The 21784-nt window shown below is 49.6% G+C and overlaps 1 protein-coding gene across 26 annotated transcripts in view; it reads left to right on the top strand.

Moving 5' to 3' along the window:
* Positions 1 to 13378, top strand: part of DYSF (dysferlin) — a 233977-nt gene extending 220599 nt beyond the window's left edge. For all 26 annotated transcript variants that reach the window (XM_016948754.4, XM_016948752.4, XM_016948753.4 and 23 more), the window contains 5 exons: positions 816 to 915; positions 5663 to 5841; positions 7612 to 7721; positions 9135 to 9282; positions 13069 to 13378. In XM_016948754.4, coding sequence (XP_016804243.1) covers positions 816 to 915; positions 5663 to 5841; positions 7612 to 7721; positions 9135 to 9282; positions 13069 to 13107 — 576 coding nt within the window. In that variant the 3' untranslated portion in view covers positions 13108 to 13378. The remainder of the gene's footprint in view (positions 1 to 815; positions 916 to 5662; positions 5842 to 7611; positions 7722 to 9134; positions 9283 to 13068) is intronic.
* The last annotated feature ends 8406 nt before the right edge of the window (positions 13379 to 21784 follow it).

The following is a 21784-nucleotide window of genomic DNA, read 5'->3' as shown; positions in this document are numbered from 1 at the left end:
CTGAGGGAGGTGGGGTGGGGAGAGAAGGGCCCCTCCTCTCCTTTCAGCAGGAGACGGAACTTCCCAGCACTTCAGGCTTTGGCTTTGCCCTGGGTCAAGCTCTTGGAGTAAAGTTGGGTGGGGTGGAGAGAGAGGAGCTGGGGTCTAGATTCCAGTGCTAGCTCCTTACAGCAGCGTGCTGGGAGATCCTTCTATGACAGCCAGGGTAGGGTGGGGTCCCTCAGGGTCTCAGTTACCCCACCCTGACCCTGAGATGCCAGGTACAGAGCAAGGTTTAAGGTAGAGAGCAGGACTCTGGAACCCAGCTGCCAGGGTTTGAGTCCAGCTTGCCACTTCCTAGCTATGTGGTCTTGGACAAATTACTTGCTTTGGTCTCCTCCACTGTAAAGATAGTATCTCCTTTACAGGTGGTTGGAAGGATAAATGAGTTCATAGCAGTAGAGGGCCAACGCGTAGGAAGCACGATATTAATGTTATTATTATTAGTGGTCAGACCTCAGGCACATTCCTTTAACTTCTCCAAGCCTCACCTTCATCATCTGTAAAATGGGAGTGATAACCTTGACTTACAGAGTTGGGAGGATTAATGGAGCCATCTTATGTGAACTGAGCCTGCACGGTGCCCTTTTGGGCCCTTGAACACTGCCTTCTGGGATCTGTCCTTCCCAGTCTTCCCACAGGACCTGGCTCTGGCAGGTCCCTTGGGGACATCCTACTCCTCTGCCTCCTCCAGGCAGCCTTCCAGGCTGGAAGGGAACACTGCCTCTCTCTAACCTTGCTTCCTTGCATCCTTCTCTGTTCCTCTTCCGGGTCAGGATGCCTTCTGGAGGCTGGACAAGACTGAGAGCAAAATCCCAGCACGAGTGGTGTTCCAGATCTGGGACAATGACAAGTTCTCCTTTGATGATTTTCTGGGTAAGCACTATTGCTAGAATCCCATTCTGCACATGGGGGCTGCCCCAGAACCCACACTGTGTGTTTATGCCACTGTTGGACCCTTGGGGAAGCCTAGCAGGAGGAGTGATCCCACTTTCTGCTTTCAGGGAGCTCAGGGTCATGTGTCCCCAGTGTTAAGTGAGGTGTATGACACACAGCAGTGTCAGAGTGATTGGTGGCCACTGAGGGTGGGCCTGTCAGTAGAGGTGGCACTGAACACTGGGCCATGTTGGATGATGGGACTCAGATATGTAAGTATGCGAAGGACGCAAGTGTGTGCTGCCTGTCGCCAGCTGTCTGGCCTCACATTTGACACAGACTGAGCCCTGTGAGTGAGGGTCTCAAGTCAGTCTTCATCCTTGTGCCTGTGTGACCGACTGAGTGAACAAACCCAGGCTCCATCCCCATTACCCCCAGACAGGGTTCTAGTGGGAAGGGCTGTGATGAAATCTGGGACTGGGGAGCAGGGAGGCTGGGTTGAATGGAAGGTGGTGATGGTGGCCTTGTAGGGTTAGGATATGGGGACAAGGAGGAAGACATTGTATGGGGCCTGCATGCTCATCTGTGAGAGCAGTGAGTTCAAGATAGCCCTGTCATGGCTATAAAGGTTAACTCTGGAAAATGTGGTCTATCCATACAATGGGATAGTATTCAGCCATGAAAGCAATGAAATACTGATACATACTACACTGTAGGTGAACCTGAAAACATGCCAGGTGAAAGAAGCCAGACACAAAAGGTCAAATATTATATGGCTTCATGTATATGAAATGTCCATAATAGGCAAATCCATAGAGACGGAAAATAGGTTAGTGGTTGCTAGGGATTGGGGGAAGGGGGGATGGGGAGTGACTGTGATGGGTAAGAGGTTTCTTTTTGCGGTGATGGAAAGGTTCTGGAATTAGATGGTGGTGAAGGTTGCACAACTCTGTGAATATACTCAAAGCCACTGATTTGTACACTTAAAGTGGTTAAAGTGGTGCATTTATGTGAGGTGGATTTTACCTTGATTAAAAAATAAAGCGAGCTTGTGAAAACGGCAGCCCAGGAAGTCAGGATCCCTGGTTTCTAGATCCATTCTGCCACTTGGGAGCAGGGTGGCCTGGAGCCCTCTTGGGGTAGCCCTTGATTGGAGAAGGTGAGTCGTTCTTAGCTGAGCCCTGGGGCCCCTGCAGGGGATATTCTGAGGCGCGGCTTCCGGCAGTGGGGAGAAGGCTGCCTGTTCACTTGACTGTTCCCCCGCCCTGCACACCTGGCCTGGCCAAATGCACAGAGAACTTTGTTATAAAAGCATCAGGTGCAAAAAGGGTGGCACCAAGTTTGACTTCTATTATTTTACTTATTATTTTGTACATAATTCCTGTAGAGGAATTAGAAAATGCAGGTAAGCAATGCCTCCTCCCCACCTTAATCTCACCACCCAATTTCCACTAACATTTTGGCATGTATTATTGTATTATATATTATTTGAGACTTAAACAAACATAAGTATTTTGTATATGTATTTATATATACACATGTACATGCATACATATATAATATATACATATATTCATATGTATATGAATGGATTTCTATTACACAGACTGTTTTATATCCTGATTTTTGAAAAACCTAATATTCCAAGAACATCCTTTCTGGTCAGTAGGTATCGATCTGCATTTATATCTCCATCATCACACTTAATGCCTGCCTATGTTTTGTCATAGACGTGGGCCCTGTTTTGATTAATCCTCTCCTGGTGGGTATTCAGGTCATCTCCAGGTTTCCCAATGTGAGTAACACCCTCGGCATATGCACATCCTTCGATCCTTTGTGCATATCTTTCCTTAACTCTGAGAAGTAGATATGTCTTTGTACATTTTAATGGCTTTTGAAACATTTTGTTCAGTTGCCCTCTAGAAAGGTTTTACTTGTTTATACTCCCACCTGTGCCCTGTTTGTACAGGGTGCCATTTTCCCTAAACTTTTGCTACCACTGTACATTAAAAAAAAATTGCCAATAAGATATTTCCTTTTTATTTGCATTTTTTATTGCATTTAAGGTAGAACTTTAAAATATATTTATTATCCGTATTGTGGAATTTTCTTCATGGTTTTGCAATATTCATCTTTTATTATTGATTTTCAGAGCCTTTTATGTATTAAGAATACATTGCAAATAATTTCTCCCAATTTTTCTTATGCTTTAAAATTTTTATGGAGACTTTTTTTCTTACAGACTTTGTGAATTTATGGCATCAATCTTTCCTTTATGAAGTGAGGCTTTAGAAAATTAGTTTTTAAAAGAAAAACAAAAAAAAACCCTGTGTTTTTTACTGACTGAGTAAATCATGTTCAAAGTAAAGTTAAACAGACTCATCCTTTGTTTTAAAAAATAAAACCATTAACGAATACTAGCTTTTATATCCATGAAATTTTTCTTTTCCACCTTCATAATTTGTTTTCTAATTACATAACTTGTGTCTTTTGAATATTTATTACTTTTTAATTTTAAAGGTAATGGTTAAGCACCTATAAGCTCACCATCCAGATAGCCTGTGTTTCCTTACAGTCTTTTATGTAGATCATGCTGAGATAATGTGTGTGTATGTGTGTGTGTGTGTGGTTTAATATTCTGACATTTGCTTAATATATTGGCACCATATTTCAAATAGAAAATAAACATTCATCTGCACTGGAGGGATGGAGAAATATATGGGTGGGTGGAGCATAGATGAATGCCGATATACAGTTGAATAAGTGGACAGACAGGTGGAATAATAACCTGATTAATGGATAGATATAGTGCTTAACAAATGGTAGCTATAGAGGAATGTGGATAGTTAGGTCAAAGCAGACGCACAGATGGAAGGACGGATTGATAAATGGATGAGTGGAAAGAAAGAAAACTAGAAAAAGAGTTATATTTAATGTTCGGTTATAGTAACTATGCATTCTACACTGAAAAAAATTGAAACACTTTTGCATGGTGTTTGAGAATTTCTTTAATTTGGCTTCAGAAAATAATTTTTCTATTGATCTCTCTTAATCCCTTTGGCAACCTATGCTCCAATCCCATTGACTTTATCAGATTATGATTAGATTAGGTGAAACCACATGAAATTGCTGTTTAAATGGGTCAAAGATCGTTAAATACAAGAATTTTCATATGGTTCAACCTAATAGCTGAAGGTATCCTGGGAGATGATAGATAAAAGGGATGATTAGATAAAACAATAAAAAAAGATGGCTGCTTGGATAACTAGGTGGTAGATGAAAAAGACTGTTGGATGAACCACAGTGAGGTACCGCTTCACACCTACTAAGATAATAGTAATAATAATAGTAAGAATAATAATAATAAACCAGAATATAACAAGTGTTTTGAGGATGTGGAGAAATTGCTGGTGTGCTGGGACATTGTTGGTTTGAGTGTAAAATGATTCGGCTGCTGTGGAAAACTGTTTGGCAGTTCCTTGAAAAGCTGATCATAGAATTGCTAATGAACAAAGAATCCTACTCCAGGTGTGTGTGTACCCCAAAGAATTGAAAACAGGGACTCAGACATTTGTGTGCTAACGTTCACTGCAACATTATTCATAATATGAAGTTAAAAGATGGGAACAACTCAAGTGTCCATCAACAGATGAATGAATGAACAAAGTGTGGTACAGGTTAAATATAACTTATCTGAAATGCTTGGAACAGAAGTGTTTCAGATTTCTGATGCTTTTTGGATTTTGGAATAATTGCATATACTTAATAAGATATCTTTGGGATAGGACCCAAATCTAAATACAAATTTTTTTTCATATATACTTTGTAAGCATAGCCTGAAGGGAATTTTATAGAATATTTAAGATAATTTTATGCATGAAACAAAGTTTAAGTACGTATGTGTGGAGTTTTCCACTTGTAGCATTATGTTGGCAATCAGAAACTTTCAGACTTCGGAGCATTTCAAATTTCAGATTTTCAGATTATGCATGTTCAACCCGTATATGCCTAGAATGGAATCTTACTCAACCATAAAAAAAATACAGATTAAAAAACACTACTGATATATACAACAAGGATGAACCCTGAAAACATTATGGAAATCAAAATAAGCCAGACACAAAAGAACAAATATTGTATGATTCCACTTATATGAAATATCTAGAATAGCCAAATTCGTAGAGACAGAAAGTAGACTAGAGTTTACTGGGGCGAAGGGGAGGGAGGAATGGGGAGTTATTGCTTAATGGGTGCAGAGTTTTTGTTTGGGGGATGAAAAAGTTTTAGAAATAGTAGTGATGGTTGCACAGCATTGTGGCTGTAATTAAAGCCACTGAATTGTACACTTAACATGGTTAAAATAACAAATTTCATGTTATATGTATTTTACCATGATAAAAACAATTTAAAAAAATTGATGTATGGCTGTTTATAGACGGTGTATGAATGGATTTGTACATAGATGAGTAATTGAAGAGGTGTGGCTTTGTTAAGGGTGAGTAAATAGGAGTGGATGAACATGCATATGAATGCATGAGTAGATGAATGGGAAGCTCTATAGATGGAATGGGAGACAATGGGTAGGGAGGTGGAGAGTTCGTGAGATTTTACCTGTGGCTCGGCCATGGATAGAAGCTGGTGACAGAGGAGGTGACTGAGTTTTTCCTGAACCTGCCCTGCCCTAAGGGTGGCTACAGGCTGGTAGTGATCGAGAAACCCTTGGCCAAAAACCACCTCTCTGTTGCAGGCTCCCTGCAGCTCGATCTCAACCGCATGCCCAAGCCAGCCAAGACAGCCGAGAAGTGCTCCTTGGACCAGCTGGATGATGCTTTCCACCCAGAATGGTTTGTGTCCCTTTTTGAGCAGAAAACAGTGAAGGGCTGGTGGCCCTGTGTAGCAGAAGAGGGTGAGAAGAAAATACTGGCGGTAAGTCTACTTCCTCCAGCCCCAGTGGAGGGCATGGGGGAAGCTTCTTCCATAGAAATTGTCAGAAAATACGTCATCAGAAAATACATGCTTACTGTTCCTCCTCCTTTCTCCCCCTCTCCTGCCCCCATCCCCCCTCTCTCTCTATTTTCCAAGGCATTCTCCCTCTTTCCTCCCAATTCCCAGCCGCCTTCTCCTTTGCGGCTCACATCCCAGGGGAAGCCTATTTAAACCAAAAGATTACTCTGTTTATACTCTACTCATTGGCTTTAATAGTGACCTGTGTCCTGGGTTCCCTCTGATCTGGACTTCCTGGGTGAATGGGCGGGGGTCATGCCTCTCCCATTTGAGCAGGACCCTCCAAGGGACCATCCTTATTCTGCTCTCTGAGAGGTCTGCTTAGAGGGGTGACTGGAGGGCCCGAGAGAACCGTCCTTCCCCTGAGTCCACAGCAGCCATGGAGAGGAAGTTAATCCCTGAAAGTTTACTTAGAAATTTCAGGCAGCCAGCCAACCCTGAAAGTGGTCCTTGAAATTGAATATACTTGTTATATAAAGAGTGGTAACAATAAGAAATACTAGTACCCCAAAGGAAAAATGAGAAAACGACATGCATAGATAATTCACAAAATAATTACCAATGTCTGCAAAGCATTTTTAAAAAGGTTTAGTCTCTCTAGTAATTAAATAAAGGGATACAGTAGTCCCCCCTTATCTGGAGGAGATATGTTCCAAGACCCCCAGGGGATGCCTGAAACTGCAGATAGTACTAAACCCGTATTATGTACTGTGTTTATTCCCATCTATACATATCTATGAGAAAGTTTAATTTCTAAATGAGGCACAGTAAGAGATTAACAACAATAACTAATAATAAAATAGAACAATTATAACAATATATTGTTATAAAAGTTAGGTGAATGTGGTCTTTCTCTCTGTGTGTCAAAATATCTTACTGTACTGGCCCACGGGTAGCTGAAACCCTAGAAATCAAACCCGAAGATAAGGGAGGACTACTGTATTTTTAAATGTGTTTTTTTTGTCTGTTAAATTATATACATTTTTAAAACAGAAATGCTCATTGCTGCTGAGCATGCAGAGAGAAGACAGGCCCCCCTTTTACTTCTGCTGGGAGCGCTAATGGTTTCACTGTGTGGAGGAAGAAATTTGATAACATATAGTAACAGATTTAACAATATTTATGCCCTCGGACTCTGTCATCCGACTTCTAAAATCCTTCTAAATAAATAACCCAATAAATTTTAAAAGTCTAGGTTCTGGGATATTTGTTGCAGCATTATTTACCCTATCAAAGAGTTGGAAACAACCTAAATGAACCAAAATAAGTAGTTTACTAAATAATTATGGTCAACCATCCCATAGAATGTTTGGCAGTCATTAAAAACCGAACTTTAAAGAATAGACAACTACATAGTGAAATATATTCCGAAGTGAAAAAAGCCATCTATGGAACTGTATATGCACAGTGTGACATTTCATACGCTTGCAGAGAAAATCAGCTATGATGCATGCAGATGTTAACAGTGCTTGTCTCCATGTAGTGGAAGTATGGGTGGCAGTCTCCCTTCTTTATACATTTCTGAAGTTTCCAAATGTTTTACAAAGAGCAGGTGCTGCTTTTATGTTCAGAAACCCTACATCTTTTTTTTTAAATAATGAAGTGGCCCTTATGTTTTTTCTGGCCTGGTTACTTTCCAGGCCACTGAGCAGAGCCTTTGTGCCCCTAACCAAGTGCTCTCTGTCCCCTCAGGGCAAGCTGGAAATGACCTTGGAGATTGTAGCAGAGAGTGAGCATGAGGAGCGGCCTGCTGGCCAGGGCCGGGATGAGCCCAACATGAACCCTAAGCTTGAGGACCCAAGGTCAGTGCCCAGCCCCTGAGCCCCAATGCCCACAGGTCTGGGGGTATAGGCCACAGTCCAGGAGGCATCCCATTGCATGGCCATGTAGAAGTCACAAAGCCCACGTGGCTCAGAGAGGGGCACGACTCATCCAAGGCCACACAGTAAGTTAGGGGGAAGGTGATGGGCATCTGTCCAGAGAACACTGGGCTCAGCGAATTCAAGACGCAGGTGCTATTGGGTACCTGTTGGTTGTGTGCCAAGCATGCTATCCTATGCATGTGTACATTGTGCTATGGAACCTTCCCTGCAGGGTAGTTGTTATTATCCCCATTTTACAGATGAGGAACAATCTCAGCAAAGTTAAATAAGGGCATTCCAGCTAGGAGAGTGGTGAAGCAGAAATGCTCTCACCTGGTCTGATTGGCTCCAGAGCCCGATCAAGGTCTTGACCCTACCAAGCTGCCTTCGGTGGCTCTCCTATGGTGCCAGTGTGACTTTCAAATGGTTTTTCAGCCTTCATTTTTCCATCTGTGAAATGGGGAGCCCAATCCCTGTCTTCCCTACATCACAGACCTCTTAGGGAGATAGACCAAGCCAATGGATGTAGATGCTGTGAAGGCAGTTACAGGGGCAGAGTCACTGAAAGATGGCTGTGGGGGCTCAGGAATGTGTTTGCTGGATCCCGCCCCACCAGCCTACTTGGCTCAAGTTGGATTTAGCATAGATGGCTCAGTTAGTCACCATGCTGTGATTAGCACCGTGTGCCTGAGTGCCATGGGGCTGGCAGAGCAGTGAGAGGCACCCTTGCCTAAGGATGCTGGGATCTGCACAGGAAGAAAAGAGAGACCCGTGAGACACCAGTGTGCAATCTGATGTTAACGGGGCCATGATGGAGACCCAGAATCCTCCACGTATTTTGAGTTGTGGAGCTGGCCTAGGGAAAGGTTTTGAGATTCTTGGTTGTGAGAGAACCAGCTTCCTATGTTCTCTTCCCACCGTTGTTCCCTGAGCATGGACTAGCCGTGTGCATCTGGGCAGGTGTCTTGGCTTATCTGGGGCTCGGTGGGCTGGAGAGCACTTTGAAGCACTGCCCAGCTCCTAAATCTGTAGTTTGTGATTAAGTCCTGGGTCAGGAATGGGCGAGGGCACCAAGGAAGGTGTCCTGGAGAGGATGGCAGAGAACTGGGCCACTGAGGATGCTTAGGGCAGCACCCAGAAGAGGAGGGCAGCACAGGTGGGGGTGATACTGTAGCAAGGGCTTGGGGGAGAGGGAATGCAAGGTGCAAAGGGCTAGTTTAGGGACAGGGCCTGGGCAGGCGCTGGGGGTGGACTGTGGAGGGCCAGGCCGTTGGACCTGCTGTTGAGAGAAGAGTTTGGAGAAAGCAGCCCTAGTACAGGATGCCCAGTTGACCTCCGGGATCTCGCTTCCAGGCGCCCCGACACCTCCTTCCTGTGGTTTACCTCCCCATACAAGACCATGAAGTTCATCCTGTGGCGGCGTTTCCGGTGGGCCATCATCCTCTTCATCATCCTCTTCATCCTGCTGCTGTTCCTGGCCATCTTCATCTACGCCTTCCCGGTGAGCAGGCCTGACGACACTGTGGTGGGGGAACTCTGGGTCTAATGGGGGAGTTCATCATTGTCCTCAAAGAGCTCTCCCAGTCTAATGGAGAGAAGTAACCTCTGTCCTTGGAGAGCCCCTGGTCTGATGAGGATACAGAGCCCAGCTCTGGGGAGTCTCCAATCTGGTAGGTGTACAAAGTTCTACCCTTGGAGGCTCTTAGTCCAGTGAGAGAAACTGAGTTCTTGCCCTTCATGGTGAGACAAAGCTGTCCTCAGCAAGCCCCTAGAATTTGTAATCCAGGGGTTAGGAGAAGATGAGTCCCTTTGGGTTGCGGTGGGCAGGGGGACTTTCTGGAAGGGAGGTGTGGAACTGGGTCTGAAAGGAAGGTGAGATGTTGATGGCAGAGCAGAGAAGGTCCCTTTGTCTTGACAGCAGTTGCAAATCCAGAGGAAGGGAGGAGCTGGGGCTGGGAGAGCATCTCAGGGTCCACCTGAGGCACTCAATAGAGTGTGTCCTGCCTCCTGCAGCAGGTGGGCATAGGGAAGCTGTCGGGGAGCGGGAGGCTGGCCCAGGAGCCCTTACTTGGCTCGGTGCCCATTTGGGTTTCCTTTCACTTGGTAAGAAGCCAATTGATGAGCTTGTGGGGCCATACCAGAGGTGGTTGTCGTGCCCTTGCTCTGTGGGGCCCTGCCTGGGGGAGGAAGGTCCCTGCCTGTGCTTCTCCAGCCCGCACAGCTCATCAGGGAACCCGGATCACCAGGGAGCCTCCCCCAGTGTCTCTGATGCTTTAGACCTTGAAGGGGTTGCAGCATTCTCAGGCTGACACCTGATTTCTAATGCTCTTTAAAATTTAAAAGAAATCTTTTTAATATGAAAACTCCAACCCTATATCAAAGTGGAGAGAATGGTGTAATCCACCCCTTGAGGACCTTATGTTGGTGGCAAAGATGCAAACACCCAGAGAAGGAAAGGGCCTGGCCGTAGGCTGCACAGTACTCCACGCACACTCCCAATCCAGGGCTCACTGTGATTCCCACTTCAGGCCTCAGTCCTGGTCAGCACCAGGCCACTGGCCCAGAGCATTGATCCCATGGCAGACAGGCTGCTTGGGGAACTGCCCCCAGGTGAGCTCTTTGCTCTGTGAGTCCTCCAGGAGGAGGAAAGGGCAAGAGCCCCCCCCCCCCCCCCCACACTGCAGCTGGCTATGCCCGTGTCTGCAGAATGCACCTCAGAGAGGAAGAGAGTTATAACCACACACCTTTCCATGCAGTTCCTAACAGCTGAACTGAGAGGAGCTGGGGAAAGGATGTCTGGTTTGGATGTCCAGACCAGCTACCATCTGGGCCATAGTGACTAAGGAGAGTCTAGAACCAGGGTGATGAAGGGTCTGCCTACAGGCCAGGCCTGCTAAGCTGGCTGTGGTCACCTGAGGCGCAATGGAGAAATGTTTCTGAGGTTCTGAGGTTTGTCCATCAGCAAAATCTGACTGTGGTCCAGGGTAGATCTAGCTTGCAGGGACTCGAGGTGTGTACGATGTGGGAGGCCTCTTTAAGCCAAGGGAGACGAGATTACAAATATAAGCTGAGATACAGGACTGTGGAAGGGTGTGTGCACGTGTGGTGTCCTGCAGCATGAGCTGTTGCTGTGACCTGAGATCCGGGGTCAGGCCCCAGGACTTCTGCCTGGTGTCTCCTGCCCAGGGGGCACCCTTCCCAGCCTGCCTCAAGCTCCTCCTCCCATTTGGAGCCCAGCTGGCCAGTGTTCAGTTAGCCACAGAGACTCTAAGCATGTGTGTGCGTCTGGGAGGTAAGGGCGTGTTTTGGGGATGAGGGAGAAGAGGATGAGGCCTCATGCCACTGGGGAGTGCTCACTTCCCTGGGGAGACATTGAAACCAGAGAGTAAGGAAAAGTACTGTGGATGATCAAATGCTCTTTTGGGAGGCTCAGGCCGTGGGAGTTTAGGAAGAGAAGAGCTGCTGCAGACCCTTGCCCTCGGTGTAGTCGGAGGACTAGCAGCAGTAGCACCAGGGAACTCACTAGAAACTCAGAGTCCCCGGCCGGCCCCGGCCTGCTGAGGGGGAATCTGCATGTAGGCACGTGATGGTCGGAGAAACCCTGTTGGATGTGACAGAGCTCTGTCGCTGGAGTCAGGATTACGGACTCTTCCTGTGACCTTGGCAAATCCCTCCTGCTCACATGAGGAAGGGGCTGCACTAGGTTAGCTCTGGCCTTCTGTGGCTGGGACTGTGCTTAGGGGAGCACTGTCATCTTCCCTGGCTGCTGTATATTAAGCCAAGCCTCCTTCTGAAAAGCCAAGGGGAGGGGAAAGGCAGGTCCAAAGTGGCATCGCCACCACCCATGACATGCCTAAGCCCAGCCCCTGCCAGCTGCACCCTGCACTGCTAGGCTACTGGGCAGCAGATCTAGGCCTCCAGGGGCCTGGGGAAGGAGGCCCTGCTGCCTGGCTGGGAGAGGAAGGAAAGATTTCCAGTCACTTCCAGCCTGTGGTCCTTCCTCATCGCTGTGGGCAGAAGCAGAGTGGTACTGTGGGGGGCCTGGTCAGAGCTCCTCCCTGTCTCCTGTCCCCCCAGCAGCGGGCCACTCTCCTTTGAGTTCTTCTGGAAGTTGTCCTCTTTAAAATATGGACCCTGCTTCCCCTCTCCCAGGGCTGGTGTGGGGGTGTCAGATCCTAGGTAAGGGGTCTAGGGATGAAGGGGGCGGCCTGGGCCTGAGGCTACAGACTGGCTTTGCTCACAGGTCTTTGCTATAAGCTGAGCACATCCTGCCTCCTTCCACCCAAGTCACTCATTCATTTGGCCAGTACCAGATGATGAGGGCCGGGCCCTGGTGACCCTCACCTGGCTTTCAGGCCATGGGACAGAGGCTGCCTGCCCCAAGCCAGGGTCTAGTGGAGAGGGGCCCAAGGACAGGGCAGCTTCCTCCAGTTGGCCTAATCCCCTACCCTCTTGGAAATTCCCTTGGGAGGGGTATGAGGGGGCAGCCTGTCTGATTCCTCTCAGCTTCCCCCTCAGAGCCAGCCGGGAGCAGGGCCAGCGTGGGGAGGCAGGAGGCGTTTGGCGGGGAAGGAGGGCCGGCTCTGTTTCCAGAGTTGGCTTTCCCCAGCCGGCGCTGGGGAACATACTGTCCCAATTAGGAGCCCTGTGTTGTGTTGTATGTGTTTTCATGGTTTTTGGGGGGAGAAGTGGGGAGGGGAGGATACTGTCAATCCTGCAGCAGGCAGGGCTCAATCAAGGGTGCCCTGTCTCTAGTGCTGGGCTGTGCCGTGGGTCATCCACGACAGCCCATCCCCAACTCTCTCTCTCTGCTTTCTGGACAGGGGTGTGATGACCTGTAAGCCCTGGGCTGCCATGTGGGGGAGGACCCTGGGCCCCACCTTCAGCACCTGTCTGATGGAAGAGGCCAGGTCCAGGGTGCTCAGAGTCCTCTGGGCAGTCAGCTGGAACCTGGAAATGGGCCTGGCTTGATGGGGGAGAAGACAGAGCAATTTGGGCAGCTTTGGCCCCCAGGTGGGAGGGTGCGGGTGGAGTTTTGGAGGGTATGGGTTTGCCTGATGGGCTGGAGCACTAGGCAGGGCCAAGTGTTGAGCCCCACATGGTATGGATGGCAAGTGGTGAGGGCGAGGCGTGGGCGGGTGGTTGAAGAGCCACGAGCGTCCTCTCCCAGCCTCTTGCCTGTCGGCAGCTTAGCCCCATCCTCTGAGCCCCAGGTCTGGGACAGCTGCTCTGGCTGTGCCTGCCACAGTGGGATCACCATGGGTCCCTGTCTCCTCCCTCCCTCCAGAACTATGCTGCCATGAAGCTGGTGAAGCCCTTCAGCTGAGGACTCTCCTGCCCTGTAGAAGGGGGCGTGGGGTCCCCTCCAGCATGGGACTGGCCTGCCTCCTCCGCCCAGCTCGGCGAGCTCCTCCAGACCTCCGAGGCCTGATTGTCCTGCCAGGGTGGGCAGACAGACAGATGGACCGGCCCACACTCCCAGAGTTGCTAACATGGAGCTCTGAGATCACCCCACTTCCATCATTTCCTTCTCCCCCAACCCAACGCTTTTTTGGATCAGCTCAGACATATTTCAGTATAAAACAGTTTGAACCACACAGCAGTGTCAGTGTGTGTATCTCTACAGTACCTGAACAGGGTGTGACTGTGAAGGGGGATATGCCTGGGTGGGCGGGGAGGGTGGACGGGGTATGGGTGCTGCTTCCAGCCCAGCCTTCTGGAGGGAGAGGCAGCTGAGAAGCAGTGGGTGGGGCCCGTGGAACTGCTTCTTCTTTCACAAGACTGGTTGGGGGTGGGGTGGGCTTGGGGCTTGGTGTCTGGTTTGCCTTAGCCCCGGCCTCCTCTGCCTCCTCTCCAATCCAGGACTTTCCCCTTTCCCCCTGCCTTCTCCTTACTCGGGCACCCCCCGTCTCCCAGGCTGCCCTTTGCCTAGGAGGGCAGCTACCTGTATCTTCTGGTTTCTTTGACCATGCTAGGGAAGAGGTTCCATTTTATAGAAAGGGAACTCCAGTGGGGAGGGTTTGGCCAGAAATCCCCTAGGCAGGGAGGCCACTGTACCTCTGGCTTTGGCCTATTCCCATAGATTCCTGGGATTTCTTGCGATTCTCTCTCTCTGCTTCCTCTCTCTGCTTTAAGAATCTGATCCGGACAAAGACACCTTTTTCTTGTGGTCTAAAGCTTAGTTGTAGCCATTGGTTTGACATTTCCTGCAGGAATCAGGCTTAATCTACAGAAGCAGCAGGAACATACTTGGAGAGAAAGCCAAGAGCTTGAAAACATCACGTTTCCAAGAGTCTCCTGCGTCTCTCGCCTGAGGGGCTGAACTCTGTGAGCACAGAGCTGGCAGCCTCCACTCCCGTTACCCAGCGGGTGTCCCCTGTTTTCCACGGTGACCCTGCATCCTGGCCCAGTCCTCCTTGGCTCTTCACTGATTGGCAGGACTGGGGGTGGTTGGGACAGGGTTGATGTCTGGAACCTGCCTGGGTGAGGGAGCTACACCTTGAAAGCAGGGTGCTTCTTACTTCAGGAGAGCTTCAGGCTAGAGGTGGCTATGAGTCCTGAGACCCTGACACCTGAACCCTAGAGCCAGGGGCCACGCCGCACGTAGGACACAGCAGGGACTGGGGTCAGAGCTTTTCTGGGAAGGTCAGTCTGGTGCTGAGCCTTCACTGAGCACACTAAGCATGCCTGTGGGGAGGCAGTGAGAGGAGGCTGGCCTTTAGGGAGGGCTAGAGGGAGAGGAAGGAAGGGGTGGGGCCACCACTTCAGGAGGCCCCGAGAGAGATTTTTAGGAGAGGGAAAACCTGAGAATATTTGAAGGGAGGAAGGAGGAAGCCACTTGTTAGGGAAAGATCAAAGACACAAGAAAGAGTATGAGGTAATTCATGGAATCAGTTTCTGGAGAAGGAGAGGAGGGGGTTTGCTTTGGAAAGAAGGTCTGTTTTGTCTTCCAGGGCGGAAAGGCAAGAGGAAATGAATGAATACCATGCAACTATCAGCTGGATTAAAAGAGCTTTAGGGGTCATTGTGCTCATTTTTTCATTTCTTCCTTCACTTTATTCTTGATTCTCTGGGTTGCAGGTAATGGAAAACCCCACTCAAGCTAGGAAAGGGAATTCAATGGCTTTACAGAAATGAAACACCCAGATGATTGGCTTCAGGTAAAGGCTGATCCAGCTCCTCAATGTGAGATCATTGAGAGTTTGTGTTCTCAAGGTTGGCTTCAGTTTAAAGCTGGCTCCATTCATCGTGCTGGGCTTGAAGCTGCTCTCTGAGACCACATAGACCACTAAGAAAAACTCAGAGGGGAATGAGGAATGGATGGCAAGGGGACACCATCCCCAGCAACCGTGCCTTGAGATGCTCTATGTGGCAGGCCTAGAGCAAGGTCTGAGGATGAGTTGCATGTGACTCTTTGCCTTCCATAGCTCCCAGCATGGTGGGGAAATTGTTCCCTTTTGGGAGTATCAAAGAAGGAGTGCCCACTGCCCTGGGGAAGGAAGGGGCAGGAGACTCTCTCAAGAAGGGATACCATTTGAGTGGAGCATCGGACTGGCCCGGCGGCTAAGAGAGGAAAGGTGTTCTCAGTGGCAGAAGTGGAGGCTGAGTGGTGGAGCTGTGGAAGAACTCAGCTGGTTCAGGGCATGGCTGGGGAGAGTGAGTCTGGAGGGAAGTGGCCCAACAGAGAAGGAAGAGAGGCCAGGTGGCAAGGCCAGGTGGGGAGGGCCTTGTGTGTGCGGCTGAGGAGTTTGAACTTCATTATGGAGACTTGAGGAAGACCAGAAGGACTCGAAGCTGAACAGACCTTGATCAGAATCATGTTTTTCTGAAAAACCATTCTAGCTTTGTTCTTGGGAGACAGGAGTCCCCTGGGGGTACATGGGTGAGCTTCAGGTATATAAACATTATGTCAAACTGCCTTTGATGGGGTGAGGGCCCAGTGATCCCACTCGATTCTTAAAATGGTCCATGGTCACAAATGGCAAAGGACAATTTCTCAGGCTGCTGTGCGGCTGGTTGCAGAGGGCCATTCTAGAAGGGTGGTTCGCTAATCCAGGAGCCAAATGGGAAAGGTCTGAAAGGCAGGGCTCAGGGTGATTCATCCATTCATCCATCCATTCATTCGCTCATTAAAGAAATATATATATATATCATATATGCACTGGGGGGGCTATCTGTGTACCAGGCAGGGTGGTAGGCTCTAGAGATACAATCTTGAGTAAGATAAACATGGTTCCCACCCTCCTAGAGCTCACAGTTGAGTAGAAGAGGCAGATAAGTAGATGGGCAATTATAATACACTGGTGGATGATGAGCAGGAGCTGTGGAGTCAAGAGCAGGGATGGAAAAGACAATAGAGGGAGCAGTAGTTCAAAACCAGAAGCTGGTTCAAAGATCTCTAGGAGTTTCTACATGGGCATGGGGCCATGGTTTCCAGCCAGGGGCACTTTTGTCCTCCAGGGCACATTTGGCAATGTCTGGAGATATTTTTGACTTCACAACTAGTGGGGGCAGGGGGTGGTGGTTATGAGAGGGACTGAGGCACTGTTAGAAAGGTTTTCTCCCCAGTAAAAAGGGGCACAAAAGGAGACACATCTTCATCTTCTGCCTCTTAATATTATGGAAAAATGTAATGACTGGGGCTGTGGCTGCCATCTTGTGATCCTGAGGCGATCAGCCTGAGGAAGAAAGCCAGCACACAGAGGATGGCAGAGGAATTGGGGAGGACCTGGTTCTTGGTGAAGCTATTGAGGAAGAACCAACCCTGAAGTCGCCCTACCACCAGAGGAGACAGCTTGTGACTCAGGGCCATACATTCCTTGTAGCGTAAGCCATCTTTGGTTGGGTCCTGTGTTACCCACAGCTCCAAGCCTCCTTGCCGGCAAATTTCATTCTGCTCCTCTGAAACCGGTTTTCACTGCCATCTGCAATAACCACGGCTGCCGTGCACAGGCACCACATCTAAGACATCATACGTTTATTATTTATTATAGCAATTTTCCCACAGATGGCAGTAAAGTGTTTTGTTCTAATAAAATCAGTGTGTTACAGTAGTTTTCTGATAGAAGTAAATTACCTTGAGGAAGGGGCACCTTTTTCTAATTCACACAAGGGCACAATCTAGCCTTGGTGGTTAAATCTGTGGGCGCTCACCCTTCACGACTCAGCTGTGGCTGACAGCATGGACGTTCTCTGCTTCTTGATCAACCTTCTGTCTGTACCCAGCTTCTGTGATACCACAGTCGCCTGGTGGTCCTCCTCTCCCTGTGGCTTGGCGTCCCTCTCTGTTCGTCTGTGATGTTCCCCAGGTCTCTTTCCCTGGCGCTGTTCTCGTATTGTATGGCTCCTAGGCACCCTCACCTGCCCACTTTCTCTGCCTTCTACAGGTGAATGAACCCGGAATCCCTCACTGTAGCCCAGTTTCTCCCCTCCGCTGCAGGCGCCTTAGTGTACTGCTTACTCACTGGCACTATGAACTCAAACCCTCCCAAAGTCTCCATCCTCCACCCCATTATAAAACTCCTGCTCTGTTGTTCCCTCCACCCATCTAGTCCCTGGAGCTGCACTTGTGGGAGGCATCCTTGAGGCCTATCGCCTCTTACTCCTCATATCCAACACATCACCAAATCCCACAAATTCTGCTTCTTGAATCTGAGTCAAGCTACTTCTTTTCCCATTACCACCGTCTCCACTTATGATCAGGCCCCTAGCAGGCCAATGTCATTGAAACCCAAATGCTACTGCCTTTGGCCATTCCTCTTTCTCAGATCTTCCCTGCGTGGTTCTCCACTGCCCTCAGGAGGGAGGCCAGCCCTGCTCGCTCTCCCTGCTCACCTCTTGCCTTTCCTTCTGCCGTGCCCATCTCTTGGGTCTCAGCTTGGCCCTTTCCTCCGGGTGTTCCCCCTGTCCTGCCCTGGTGCCTGTCTGCCACACTCAGTCAATGCGGTCCCTCTTCGGTTACAGGGCTTGTTAACACTCCATTGAAACCGGCAGACTTGACTGTCCCACCCCCACCCCTGGAGTCTGCGCCTCCAGGGCTGAAATCACATCTCAATTCTTAATGAGATGTCTGCTTCCTTCACTGAAGGGACTTTACTAAGTGTTTCATTGCAAGTTTTCTTTAAATAGCCAGGCTCTCAGAGCCATTTCAAATAGGGTTTTATGTTCCTAAATTCAGTTAGTTCTCAACATTTGAGACCAATTCTTGCAGCAAGGTGGAGAATAACTCTCATCTGTGAAAGAAAAGCGGTTCAATAAAGCTTGATAAGCCTTTTGTATCCAGAATACTCAGTTCCCTGCCTTTATTTTGTCTGCTGGTGTTTTTGAGAGATTACACACACACACACACACACCATTTTCTGCTCCTTTTCCAGGGCTGTGTGGACAGTCCAGGATGGGGTGATAGGAGCGTGGACAGACAGAAAGGGCTCTGAGTGTAGCCCCTGCTGTCCAGCCCACAACCCCTCCCCAGTTTGCCTCCACCCCCAGGGAACTCAAACTTGTCTCAATCCTCTCTCCATGTGTTTCATAAATGTAGGATTATGGGATTTCCAGAGGAGCCAGGTGGGCATCCCCTGACTGGGACCCGGTGACAGCCCAGGAAACGTTTCCTGCTTTGGAAAGAGAACTGGGTGAGGGCAAGGGTTCACCCCGACACACGAGGTCCTCACACGGCTGCGAGCTATTGAAATGAGTGACGCCAACCTTCCCCTCTCCCCTTTCCCCATGTGCTTTTGTTCCTCCCTCCGGGGAAAAATAGCTACGGCTCCTATTCCCTGTGGCTTGGCCCAGCATGGCTTGCAGACTCTGTTTCTCTGCCTTTGTTTTGGTCTCAGTTTTTCATGGGGTGGGGGGTGTGTGTGCAACAGAGAGACAACAGATGAGGCAGATGCAGAGAGAAACAGACTCATGGTGAGGGGCAGAGACAGAATGACAGTGGCAGCCGGGGACAGGAACAAGACCAAGAACCTCACGCAATCGCCGGAGCATTTCCTCCACGTGCTCCTCATCCGGGCAGCTCCGGAGCCACACCATTCTGCTGGCGCCCAGGCTTACCGCTTGCCCCTGCTGGCCGGTTCTCCCTGTTTCCACCACCCGCCTAGCCTGGAGCCTGCCTCTGCTTCATACTCTTCGGACTCCCTCCTCAGACTCCCACCTTGCATTCCTGTGGGGGATCGGGGCCCCCCTGGGGGGACTTTGTGGAGCCCACTTGTGTCCCCATTGAGCTCAGGTCTAGGTAGGACACTCTTCCCTTTACGTCAACAGAGGCGTTCTGGGATCTTTTCTAAAGGAACTTGACCGAGAACCAAGGGCAAAACAAAAGAGCGAAATACACAAATCACTCACATGTATAAAGGGTAATACATTTTTAAAATACCTGCTGGTGTATTTTGCCTCTTTGTGATCTGTTTTTCCCTCTCCCTCCCCTGGAGCACTTTTACCACCCGGGCTTACTGCCTGGAGAAGAGGACGAGGTCAAAGATGCCTCAGGATACGGAAGACAGAAAGATACCCTGAAACCCCAGGAAAAGTGCCCCTCTCAGCTCTCATTGGAGCCACTGGCCTGGGAGCTCTCCCCCAACCTTGCAGATCCAGATGCAGCTGGGAGGCTCCGTGTAGCAGCAGCACATCAGGGCCAAAGCCTTCTTCAGTCTAAAAAGGGATTCCCAGCCTAACGGATGCCTGGACAGCAGAGATCTTCCTCCAGCCTGGTGGTTAAGGGCATGAAGTTTGGAATCAGTCACACAGTGGCCCAAGTCCTGCCCCTGCCACTGAGCGATGTGACCTCGGGCAAGTCGTGTGACCTCTAGGCCTCAGTTTTCTCATCTGAAACATGGGAATGATGATGGCTTTTCCCTCATCGGGTGTTGTGAGGACTACCTGAGATGATGCATAGCAGGTACTTAACATATGAGATCTGTAATCATTCACTTAAACAAGGAGCTCTGTCTGTCCTGCGTGCTGGGGAGGAGGCAAGGGTTAAAGAAGACGGAGCAGTGGGGAGATGGCTCCCCTTGTTGGGAGGCTCCTCCAGTGTGGGGCGATGTTGACTCATTTCTCCATCTAGAAAGGGCTGGGCTTTCTCCCTAGAAATGGGGAGGGACTGCAGAGAAACTGCAGCTGCCTTGATGTCCCGGCAGTGCCCTCCACCCAACCCTGTCTCGGCCACCATGTCTGGGCATTCCTTTCATAGCTAGCTAGCAGTGTGACTTTGGTTATTCCACATGCGGCCTTCAGGTGTGCTGTCACCTCAGATGATCGCAATGGGGGACCCTCCAGATATGTACACTGAAGACCCCTTGTATAGACCCACTCATGCAGCTGGTTATGCCCGGCCACACTCCAACTCACCCAGGACACACCCATACTCCCTCAGACCCATTCACAACACAGGCATCAACACAGCAAGCACCCAAGTGTGCTCTCCGCACATACATTTCCTCTCCGTGTGTGTGTGCGTGTGTGCGTGCTTCACATTGTCGGCCAGAATATGCTCTGGAAACCCAAGCAGAAAGGAGCATGTGAATGTGGCCATCAGGGATAAATTAATCCCAGACATATAAAGGTTTTTTTTTTTTTTTTTTTTCATTCTCGGCCCTACTGCAAATTCAATTATGACTCTCTGCCAGCTACTGAACTGAGGGGACAAGCAAGTACGTGGCTGAGCCTGGAAAATGGGGCAGGGCAGGGGATCCTTCTGAATCCACACCCTCATTCCCCTTCCCTGCTGTCCAGGATCCGGGAGAGAGTTGCAGGGATTCCTGGATTCCCTACACCAGTCAGATCATGGGGCAGCAGCAAGGTGCCATCCAAGATGTGGAGCTAATGGAAGCAGAGCTGCCTTCTGGGAGATGAACTAGGAAGGGACTGCGTGCGGGCTCAGAGCATAGACTGGCAAAGGCTTGCCAAGGAGGCCACTGGTCCCAGGTCCTGGCAACTCTTAATGGCCCATGCATTCACCCACCCAGGGAGAAAAACGTGAGTCTCAGACGCCCACCTTGACAATGTCCAGGGAAGAGAGGCTTGGCTTGTGACTCCAGGGCAAGACTTTCTATCCCCCATGGCTATTGGGGTGTGGCCGTGATATGTCCCTTGCCCTCCACATTCCCAGGCAGCCTTCTGATGGTGCTGTGGCTCCTGGTACAGGCCTGTTTGCAGGCGGTGCATGTGTAAATTATGCTGATGCAAGCTGTGTTTCCCACTGTGCATTCACATGGGGGCATTTTGGCTTCTATGCCCCTCTCTGAGCTCTGCTAAGGAGAGTCTGCCCCTTTGGGGACACACTCTGGACCCACCTTCCTTAGACCCACACAGTCAGGGGTCTTAGCCTGCAAGCATGCCTAGGCTGGGAGCCCTCCTAGGTCGAGAATGTCCCTGGAGAGGCCTGCTGGGGGAGACATGACCAGCCTCTCCTTGGAGACGCCCATCTCATGGGATCGGGGAGGTTGGGCATTCATGTCCACCCAGGCTAGGAATGAGGTGCATCTCCTGTCAGACCTAGGAGCAGTCCTCTGTGACATAGCTGCCTCCTCCTCTTCTTCTTCCAGAGGGGAGGGCCGCGATGGGGAGTCAGTTACTTTAAGGGAATCCCTTGCGGTCTTTGAATTGGGCTTGATTGCATAAGAATGCCCAGAGGAGGCCAGGTGGAAGCCAGTTTTGAAAGAGGAGAGACAAATTGGAGGAGATTCGATTTGCTGTTGTTTCTCAGGTGGTGGTGAGGTGGTGTGAGTGGTCAGTCGGGGTGTCTGAGGCTGGGAGGAAGGAGAGTGATGGAGAAATTTGGTCCTGGTAGGGGAGCCGAGGCCCCCAGGGGAAAGCCCCCACAGGAAGTGGTCCCTTGGAGAGAAGTCCAGGGCCTGGAGGAGCAGGCCTCAGACTGGAAGCGGGGGCTCTGCCGCTCCCTGGGGTCCTCTGGGGCCTCCTTAAGTAACCTAGGCCTGGCCAAGGAGAGCTGGGTTTTCACAGTAAGACTCAGGCTGCCAGAAGAATGAAAAGAATGGGCC

This window comes from Pan troglodytes, chromosome 12 (genome assembly GCF_028858775.2).
Source record: "Pan troglodytes isolate AG18354 chromosome 12, NHGRI_mPanTro3-v2.0_pri, whole genome shotgun sequence".
Classification (NCBI taxonomy): domain Eukaryota; kingdom Metazoa; phylum Chordata; class Mammalia; order Primates; family Hominidae; genus Pan; species Pan troglodytes.
The sequence above is the reverse complement of the archived record's forward strand: the minus strand, read 5'-3'. Positions and strand labels throughout refer to the sequence as shown.